This window comes from Arabidopsis thaliana, chromosome 5 (genome assembly GCF_000001735.4).
Source record: "Arabidopsis thaliana chromosome 5, partial sequence".
Taxonomy (NCBI): Eukaryota; Viridiplantae; Streptophyta; class Magnoliopsida; order Brassicales; family Brassicaceae; genus Arabidopsis; species Arabidopsis thaliana.
In genome coordinates this window covers 7,049,565-7,059,965 of record NC_003076.8, presented here as the reverse complement: position 1 = coordinate 7,059,965, position 10,401 = coordinate 7,049,565, and the positions used below count along the sequence as shown (strand labels likewise).

The window sequence follows — 10,401 nt, the reverse complement described above, 5'->3', positions numbered from 1 at the left end:
GTATATTCTATTAAAATGCATGAAAAGCCAAACAAAAAAAAGTTATTAAACAAAAAAAAGTTGAGACTGAACCTGATGAATAACTGGAAAACTAGTTGGTTATTGGCAACTTATACGCAACTATATCTTGCAATTGAACCAACTCTTCTCCTCGGTAAGATCGAGAATGGAGAGGTTATCATGAGAGCTCATTACCAAAAAACCAGTGTTGCAAAATCAGCTGCTTAGACACCTTACAATTTTCAACAGTGCAAACAACCTAAAGTTTTTTTTTGTTAGTTAAGAATGTTGTTGTTCAACAAAGTAAAGATTAGTTGAATCGTAAATATTCACTTGAAAAATTACTAATGTTTATGTATCAAGGCAAAATAGCCAGGGATGTAAGTTTCTTTTACATTAATTCCTCAAAACATGATGATCGTGCCTTATTATCAGGTTGAGTGGAAAGTGGAAACTCTATTGCTAATTGGTATCAAGGCTAAATAGCCGGGGATGTAATCATAATTTAATAGCAAGCATAATTGTTTACAAGGATTGTTCTACTCAGCTTCAAATTTTGTTTATTTTTTTATGTATATAAATGAATTATCTATCTACCCCATTCCTCATTCTTCTAAATTCTCTGCGAAACAATTTAATTTATTTTTTTTGGTTTTTCCAGCAACCATCTATTCACAGTAACACAACTAATACCGCTTTCACTTACCTCAAAAGTGAAAACCACCCCACAGGAAATAACAGTGGACTGTGTTAGTGGAGACCAAATATTACTTTTTATGTACGACATTTGAATTAAATTAATCAACTGTAATTGGATAATCCTTATCCTAATACAAATTATTACACAAATTTGATACTATTTCAAAGTCGGTGGAAAGCCACGTCACAATTGCTATTTTGCCTTTATCTAAGTCCTCCGGTTTTGTTGGTGTAGCTCCTAGATTCACAAATATCGTCATTCCACATGAAACTCTTCTTGTAGCCCAACACGTGGTGGTCGATATATGGGCAATTAAATTTTATCTATATGACGACCATTTACAATTTCTTTTTAGAAAAATGCTTCCATCACAACAAATCATTTATATGTAACCAATGGATAATAACCTTTTAGCAAATGGATGACAAAACCATTAGTCCCTTCGGGAACGTCCAATAAAACCGGATGACAAACCATTAACGTTTTTCTTTTCTTTTAGAAACCGTTTGATCTTATTTTTATTGCACTATTTCATGCCACACTATGATGGTGTAATGAAAAATTACTTAAGGGATTATTATATTACGTTAGAATTGTGAACTAATAAGCAAAGTGACGACGAACGATGTTAAAAGTCATTTACCTATAGAGTTTTTTTTTTTTGTTTTTTTAAGAAAAATATTTTAGGGTCAATTGTAAAACTAGTTATATTTGATAACTTAATTAAGAATATAGCATTATATACATATAAATTAAGAAAATAGCATATAAGAGTTGAGAAAAGACAATCTTGGTGTGGAATAGTTGATGAGAGATGATTTAGTAACACTTCATTTAGTTTTCACCTATTTTTTGTATGTTTTTGTTATATATCTTTTATAAAAAATAGATTCTAATTATGAAATTTATTAGATAAAAATTTCTGTTTTTTTCTACATACAACATAGTTTGAATTTTTAAAATCGGATTTGTATTTATAAAATAGTAAAAAATGTTTGTAAGTAAATTATATTGTATTATTTATGATGTATAGAAATAGAATGTTGTACTATACTATTTTCATAAATCATTCGTAATTCAGTTTTAATTTTAGTATAAAACAAAAAAGTTTAAATTAAATAAAGTAATAGTGGTGGTAGTGGTGGTGGGATAGTAGTTTAGGTTGCAATATTAGCTACGATAATCGTAAAAGATAAAACATAGACGATTTAAATTACCGAGTTAAAGCGATATGATCCCCATTAAAAAACTATACCATAAGAGATACAATATTGGAAACCCAAACAAGCAAGTTAACTGTTGTAGTGACGGCAATACGATTGTAGTGACGACAATACGGTTATAGCAGTGAGCCACTGATAAGGATAATGGTGACTTGGTAGTAGAGGTAATGGTGTAATAATATATATGATAATTGTATTATGAATTTTATTATGTGTAATATTTTTTTTTGTTAGAATAGAATAGAAAGTACATATAGAAAATAGAAGTAAGAGACATTAAGAGAGAGAGATTTAGAGAGAGAGAAAGGGAGAGAGAGAAAGAGAGAGAGGGGGAGGGAGGAAGAGAGAAAGAGAGAAAGAGAGAGGAAGGGAGGGAGAGAGAGAAAGAGAGAGAGAGGGAAAGAGAAAGAAAGAGAAAGAAAGAGGAAGGGGGCAAAATTGTGATTAATACACAAAATATAAAGAATATCATCTCTTTTTTGTTTTGATACTACTTTATTAATTATAATTTTTTTGTGTGTTAGATTTGCAAATTTCCCAATATTTTATGACTATTTGTAAAACATTCAATCGTAGTATTTTCGGGTGATCAGTTTCCCATCATTTAAAAAAATACATTTTTCATTTATCAAAGGTTATGTAGATAGAGATATCTAAATATACTAAATCAGCAGTCACTTTTCCAATAACTGATGCATTCAGTGATTGACACATCAGCTTAATACTATTTTTTTATTCTTTCATTTTCACGAAGGATTTTTATGTGTCGTTTTTATTTAACTTTGTTTCTTTCTCAAACGATTTTCTCTTTCATCCCCACGATCTCCACATCTCCACTTTCTCTCTTCCAAAAACTCCATGACTACTGTGTAAAATCTCAAAGATGGGTTTCTCAACATCATTAATCGATTACTCAGAAATCAGGTACTTTGTTCATCTCAATGAACCAATTTACCATCTTCTATTTCTGTTTGTAATTTTGTTTTATATATATAGAATTCTCCATAGATCCGAAAATCATATATCCTTCTTCTAGATTTTTATGGGGTTTTTTTTTTTTTTTTTGCTTTGTTTCTGCTTTATTTGACTGAATTCGGTTTCTCTCATACATCTCCTTTTTTCCATAAAATTATTCTTTAATACAATCAACGCCTATGATTCTCCCGTCTCACAAACACTCAAGGAACAACGACAAATTTTGGCTTCTCATCTGAACAATTGCCTTAAAACAAGGGTGAGTTTAATATCTTAATCAAAGCTCAAGTGTTTTTTTAATGGTAAATTAATTCTCATACTTTTTACTATTCTTCTTTCATCTTTTATTTTACTTCTTTATATCTGCAATTTCTTTTTTGTATTAAACCGCAATTGTATTTTCACGCAAGATTTTTGTATTAATACAAATACTTCAATTTTAAAGTCATCTCTTATTTTACTTCTTTATATCTACAATATCTTTGATATTGTTTCAAAGGCAGCGTCTGCGTCATGTAGTTACTTACTTTTGCACATTTTACATTGTTTTTAGACTTCCAAGCTTTGGGTGTCAACGAATGTTTGTAAACTGAATTACTGATGATGAGAAGAAGAACACATTACAATTGGTTGTAGCTAATGATGAAATAAGCGGACATGTATATACCCAGCATAATTTTCGTACTTATACTCTCTTATATTTCTAAACTCTTGATTTGTTAGTTACTGTCTATCGCAATTGATTCATTGGGTAGAAAAGTTATACCTTTTTTATATCTTTTTCTTAATCTTTGTATATTCTTCAGTTAATGATAATAAATTTGTTGTATATTTATGCTGTCTGTTTTATTTTAAAAATCTTAGTTAAGAGTTGTAGCAAATATAATTTAAAACAATGTTGTCTCTGCATAGCAGGGGCCAAATGTTAGTTAATTTCTAAAATATGAGTAAAAAAAGAAGTCAAGGTTAATCAAGAAGTTAGGACTAGTTAATTGAACTAAAGAAAGGAAAAGAAAAAAAGATTTGTTAAAACTGGAATTAATTATTTTCTTGAAAAGGTCAAAAAGGAAAACGTGGGATATATAGTTGCAGCTTATTCATCAAACAGTTACAAGTTTTTTATTAAAAATTAGCAAAAACAAAACAAAAAAAACAACACATAACTTTTACAATTTATAATATAAATAAATAAACTTTTGGGTTGAAAAGTTAATTTAACATTAATATTTAAATATTTTGAATTGCAAAATATTTGAGAATTAATAAAACTTTTTTTTTGCATTTATTGGAAATTAAATATAACCTTAAACTAATACTTTAGATCATTTTCATATTTAGTCAAAATTATTCAACAAACTTTTATTACAATGATTCATTTTAATTGTATCAAACAAAATTTCCATAGAGTCAAACTTATAATTTATATGTTTAAAAGCTGTATTTTTTTTTACTTTGGTTTTAAATATGATATTTGTGTGTAATTAATTTTTCTTGTTTGTCAAGTATTATTAAGATAGAGAGATATTATTTCATATCATCAAATGTAAATGTCTTGTTAATCCAATTATCCAAAGATCAGTGACATATCCGATATATCTATTCTATTTAAAGGAAAAAAACATTTAGTGATTGTTTTATTATAACATTTAAGGAAAATGTACACTATTCAGAACTTTCCTATTTTCCTAAAACACCCTTTTCCTTGGACTTTTAAATCCATTATATTTAGTCTTCTGGGTTTGGAGCCCAAGAAATAAAACGTAGAAGGAAACAGAGGGAAGTAAATGATTCATATCAGCTTACCAAAATTTGTATCAAGCTTTAAAAATTCGTCTCTCTATAAATCTGAAACATATTGAACATTAACCTCCACATCTCACTCAAAACCACTTCTCTATACTCCAGGTTCATTTCTTCTTCTTTAATCTTTAAAGTTTGGTTTAAAGTTTTTCTGATACATTTAGTTTAATCATTTTTCGTTCTTATGATAGTTAACGAAACAAGTTTTTGTGTTTATTTTTCTGACAAAAAAGCAGAAAAATAAGATGAATCAAACAACATCTTGTTCTTTTTCTTAGAAAATTCTTGCCTGAAAAATCTCTGGTTAGTAAAAAAACACCAAAACGTTTTTATATTCTAAAGAATCAGTCGTGATTTGTATTCTATTTTATCGCTTTTTAATTTTTTTAGAGGAATTTTCTCATAGAGAATTTTCCAGCTGTGTTGCAGAAAACAAAAGAATGTCACGTCCAACATTTTCTTTAATTTAGTAAACATTTTCGGAAAAATTCTTTTGCATTATGAACCATTTTCTCCCGATAATAAAACTCCAAATAAGGAATCCACTATAGAGACTTTTGACTGTTCAAGAAACTCAAAATATATGTTTAGTTTTCCCTTTACAATCATAATTTCTTTTAATGTACTGTATGACGTGTACCAGGATTCTTATTCTTGTCTTTATTTTACATGTCTGCATCCAACTTTTTTATATGTCACACACTTGGAATTAAATTTGACGAAGATGTTTTGTAACTTGTATGGATTCCTAAACACCATTCCTTTAAAATGGATGGTGGATAGGAAACGTTTAACCAAAAAACTAATGAATTTGATGGATAAGATTGTTCTTTAAACATCAATTTCATTTTGTAAAACAATGTCCTATGTCGGCTAGAAAATATATTAGTCAAAAACGAATTTTGGTTTCGCCATGTGTACATGTAGAGGTCAAGTACGTGAATATAATAACAACCTCTAGCTCTTAGCTCTACTGCTCTAGGCTTGTTTCGTAAAACCTTGGAAGCTTGAAGGCTAAAAGCGTAAAAGAAAAGTCATGTTTTCAATAAATTTCTTGACTTTTAGTTATAATATCTTGACCTTTGTTATAATATCTAACCCATAGTTTTTCTTTATATATAATGTGAATATGGAAAACACAAGACTTCATCTTATATTCATCAATCTTATTCTTATTTTCTCTCTGCAGTTTTCAAAAACTTTCTCACTGTTATCTGCGTCTCTTTTTTGGATCAATGGCAAACGCTGAACGTATGATAACGCGCGTCCACAGCCAACGTGAGCGTTTGAACGAAACGCTTGTTTCTGAGAGAAACGAAGTCCTTGCCTTGCTTTCCAGGTATTTACCTTTTTGATGGCTTTTTGTGTTAAATGGTTAAAGAACAAATAGTCTGATCACTTCACATGATTCTTTTAGGGTTGAAGCCAAAGGTAAAGGTATTTTACAACAAAACCAGATCATTGCTGAATTCGAAGCTTTGCCTGAACAAACCCGGAAGAAACTTGAAGGTGGTCCTTTCTTTGACCTTCTCAAATCCACTCAGGTACACTATTTACACTAATTTCCAAATGGGTAGTGAAAGTTTTGATCTTTTTTTCTCAGACTAAAGTTTTGATCTTTTTTGGTTTGGTTAAAAACAGGAAGCAATTGTGTTGCCACCATGGGTTGCTCTAGCTGTGAGGCCAAGGCCTGGTGTTTGGGAATACTTACGAGTCAATCTCCATGCTCTTGTCGTTGAAGAACTCCAACCTGCTGAGTTTCTTCATTTCAAGGAAGAACTCGTTGATGGAGTGTATGTAACCATTTCTCTCAACTTTAACTATGTTGTATAATCACTCTGTTCTCATCAATGACATTTTGATTTGCAGTAAGAATGGTAATTTCACTCTTGAGCTTGATTTCGAGCCATTCAATGCGTCTATCCCTCGTCCAACACTCCACAAATACATTGGAAATGGTGTTGACTTCCTTAACCGTCATTTATCGGCTAAGCTCTTCCATGACAAGGAGAGTTTGCTTCCATTGCTTAAGTTCCTTCGTCTTCACAGCCACCAGGGCAAGGTATTTGATCAAATCTCTTTAAATCTCTCCTCTATTAAACGCAGAATTTTGTTTGAATGATTTGTGTTTTTGCTGTGTAGAACCTGATGTTGAGCGAGAAGATTCAGAACCTCAACACTCTGCAACACACCTTGAGGAAAGCAGAAGAGTATCTAGCAGAGCTTAAGTCCGAAACACTGTATGAAGAGTTTGAGGCCAAGTTTGAGGAGATTGGTCTTGAGAGGGGATGGGGAGACAATGCAGAGCGTGTCCTTGACATGATACGTCTTCTTTTGGACCTTCTTGAGGCGCCTGATCCTTGCACTCTTGAGACTTTTCTTGGAAGAGTACCAATGGTGTTCAACGTTGTGATCCTCTCTCCACATGGTTACTTTGCTCAGGACAATGTTCTTGGTTACCCTGACACTGGTGGACAGGTCAGGACCATTATCTTCTTCTTTTTCTAGTAGAGATAAACTTCTTGTTCTGTCTTTATCGATGAGCTCAATATTTTGTGAGCTTTGCAGGTTGTTTACATTCTTGATCAAGTTCGTGCTCTGGAGATAGAGATGCTTCAACGTATTAAGCAACAAGGACTCAACATTAAACCAAGGATTCTCATTGTAAGTTTTTAGTAATTTTGCTTTAACCATGGATTCTTGTGGATGTCTGATTCTCACTGTGTGTTTTGGTTCTGTTGCAGCTAACTCGACTTCTACCTGATGCGGTAGGAACTACATGCGGTGAACGTCTCGAGAGAGTTTATGATTCTGAGTACTGTGATATTCTTCGTGTGCCCTTCAGAACAGAGAAGGGTATTGTTCGCAAATGGATCTCAAGGTTCGAAGTCTGGCCATATCTAGAGACTTACACCGAGGTGAAGTACACTCATCCTCTTCCTCTAAAACCATGTTCTGTTCGCCATTTTAGACAAACTGAACCTTTCTTGTTGTTTCAGGATGCTGCGGTTGAGCTATCGAAAGAATTGAATGGCAAGCCTGACCTTATCATTGGTAACTACAGTGATGGAAATCTTGTTGCTTCTTTATTGGCTCACAAACTTGGTGTCACTCAGGTTTGGCTTCTTGAAACTTTAATCTTTAGCATCTCTCCAATGAGATATGTCAAACGTCAAGCTAATGCATTGCGAATTATCTCTTACAGTGTACCATTGCTCATGCTCTTGAGAAAACAAAGTACCCGGATTCTGATATCTACTGGAAGAAGCTTGACGACAAGTACCATTTCTCATGCCAGTTCACTGCGGATATTTTCGCAATGAACCACACTGATTTCATCATCACTAGTACTTTCCAAGAAATTGCTGGAAGGTAAATAGATTGATTATGAAGTAAACATAAGTAGTTTCTTTGAAGTTGTGTCAGTATAACAATGGTCTGCTTTACTCATTTTGCAGCAAAGAAACTGTTGGGCAGTATGAAAGCCACACAGCCTTTACTCTTCCCGGATTGTATCGAGTTGTTCACGGGATTGATGTGTTTGATCCCAAGTTCAACATTGTCTCTCCTGGTGCTGATATGAGCATCTACTTCCCTTACACAGAGGAGAAGCGTAGATTGACTAAGTTCCACTCTGAGATCGAGGAGCTCCTCTACAGCGATGTTGAGAACAAAGAGCACTTGTAAGCTTTTGTTCACTCTTCATGTTCATCTTTAACATTTTGAGTGTCGTTCTAATGTATCTGATGTTTTGAAACAGATGTGTGCTCAAGGACAAGAAGAAGCCGATTCTCTTCACAATGGCTAGGCTTGATCGTGTCAAGAACTTGTCAGGTCTTGTTGAGTGGTACGGGAAGAACACCCGCTTGCGTGAGCTAGCTAACTTGGTTGTTGTTGGAGGAGACAGGAGGAAAGAGTCAAAGGACAATGAAGAGAAAGCAGAGATGAAGAAAATGTATGATCTCATTGAGGAATACAAGCTAAACGGTCAGTTCAGGTGGATCTCCTCTCAGATGGACCGGGTAAGGAACGGTGAGCTGTACCGGTACATCTGTGACACCAAGGGTGCTTTTGTCCAACCTGCATTATATGAAGCCTTTGGGTTAACTGTTGTGGAGGCTATGACTTGTGGTTTACCGACTTTCGCCACTTGCAAAGGTGGTCCAGCTGAGATCATTGTGCACGGTAAATCGGGTTTCCACATTGACCCTTACCATGGTGATCAGGCTGCTGATACTCTTGCTGATTTCTTCACCAAGTGTAAGGAGGATCCATCTCACTGGGATGAGATCTCAAAAGGAGGGCTTCAGAGGATTGAGGAGAAGTAAGAAAAAAAATAAACTCATCATGGCTTGGTTCTTTTACTAGTATATTAGGTGCTGACTTATCTTGTGTATGTTTTGTAGATACACTTGGCAAATCTATTCACAGAGGCTCTTGACATTGACTGGTGTGTATGGATTCTGGAAGCATGTCTCGAACCTTGACCGTCTTGAGGCTCGCCGTTACCTTGAAATGTTCTATGCATTGAAGTATCGCCCATTGGTATGCATTCTTAAACTCTTTTTGCATTGAAAGACTGAAACTTTTGTCTGTTTCTAATGTCGTTTTTCTACTGTTTCTTTGCGTCTTGTAGGCTCAGGCTGTTCCTCTTGCACAAGATGATTGAAGAGAAGAGAAAAGACTCGGAACCAGTAAAGAGTTTGAAGAGAGTGGTTCCGGTGTTTGAAGAATAAAACAAGATCTCCTTTTGATTCTTATTATCATTCGGATTGGGAAGCGCATTTTGTGTTCCTCTGCTTCTTTGTTATTTCAATCATTTGTCTTTGTTTTCCTTTGCCTCTGTGGCATTGCTTTGAATTCTGGCTGTTGGGAGATTCCCCTTCTAATTGCAGTAAAGTGTCTTTTGCAAAATATTTCTCAATATTTACATCTTCCAGTAACCAAATGCACCTTATTAGCAAAGAAGTGTGACCATTATCAGATCACAAAACAATATCAATATTTGTTTGTTAAAGTTGGGCTTATTTCTATGGTGGACTAACAGTGGATCTTCAATGGGCTTATTAATTGGACTTACTTGGGTTGTTGTAACAAGACAAGGCTAGATAACGTCATTATCATTGTGCTTCATCTCTTCTTTTTTAGTTCTTAATTAACATCTCCTTTTCTTGATAAAAAAAATAGATTAAATTTTAACCCTCCATATATCAGTCAGCCCTGTAGAGAACCTAACTTTTAAGCAAGCTATGACATATTCCTTATGGAAAGATGCTATTGATGTTGAACTAAAGACTCTTAAACAAAACATAACTTGGAATTTTGAGTCTCTACCACCTAAAAAGAACTTAGTAAATGGCAACATAAACTTGATGGTTTAGTGGAGATAGAATAAAGCAAGCTTTAACCATCTTGTTGAATATTTTGACTCAGCCTTAGCATTTTGACCATTTTCACTCCTTGATTGGTCGAATGTCCTAAACACATAACATGATAACTCACATCTACTGCCTCCCGTAGAGGTACATTCAACTTCAGTTCATCTACAAATGTTACTTGATCTTGTGCTACAATCAAATAATTCACATATTGTATTAAGATTTAAGAGTGTCATTAATAGTATGCAAGTGGAGAGGGACGCATAAGTCAATACACACCAACTTGTTGCACATGTCTTTTCTGTTTTGGTATGTTTGACGATGG

General features: G+C 33.5%; 1 protein-coding gene and 1 non-coding gene across 4 annotated transcripts; one reads left to right on the top strand and one right to left on the bottom strand.

Annotated features, from left to right (window-relative positions):
- Nucleotides 1–2,734: 2,734 nt before the first annotated feature.
- MIR8167d lies at nucleotides 2,735–2,809 on the bottom strand. Its single transcript, NR_142670.1, has one exon. It is a non-coding gene; the product is annotated as a microRNA ath-MIR8167d precursor (primary transcript).
- Nucleotides 2,810–4,567: 1,758 nt separating this feature from the next.
- Nucleotides 4,568–9,749, top strand: SUS1 (sucrose synthase 1). Of its 3 annotated transcripts, none has more exons than NM_001036838.2 (14): nucleotides 4,568–4,803; nucleotides 5,888–6,037; nucleotides 6,116–6,242; nucleotides 6,340–6,491; nucleotides 6,568–6,760; nucleotides 6,841–7,176; nucleotides 7,267–7,362; nucleotides 7,443–7,616; nucleotides 7,698–7,814; nucleotides 7,904–8,070; nucleotides 8,157–8,381; nucleotides 8,459–9,022; nucleotides 9,105–9,243; nucleotides 9,335–9,740. In NM_001036838.2, the coding sequence occupies exons 2-14, from the start codon at nucleotides 5,934–5,936 to the stop codon at nucleotides 9,365–9,367; spliced, it is 2,427 nt and encodes an 808-aa protein (NP_001031915.1). In that variant the 5' UTR covers nucleotides 4,568–4,803; nucleotides 5,888–5,933; the 3' UTR covers nucleotides 9,368–9,740. The 3 variants fall into 3 exon arrangements, with proteins under 3 accessions (NP_001031915.1, NP_197583.1, NP_001332603.1); NM_001343687.1 differs by lacking the exon at nucleotides 4,568–4,803 and adding an exon at nucleotides 5,685–5,720; NM_122090.4 differs by lacking the exon at nucleotides 4,568–4,803 and having other exon boundaries at nucleotides 5,253–6,037; nucleotides 9,335–9,749.
- The last annotated feature ends 652 nt before the right edge of the window (nucleotides 9,750–10,401 follow it).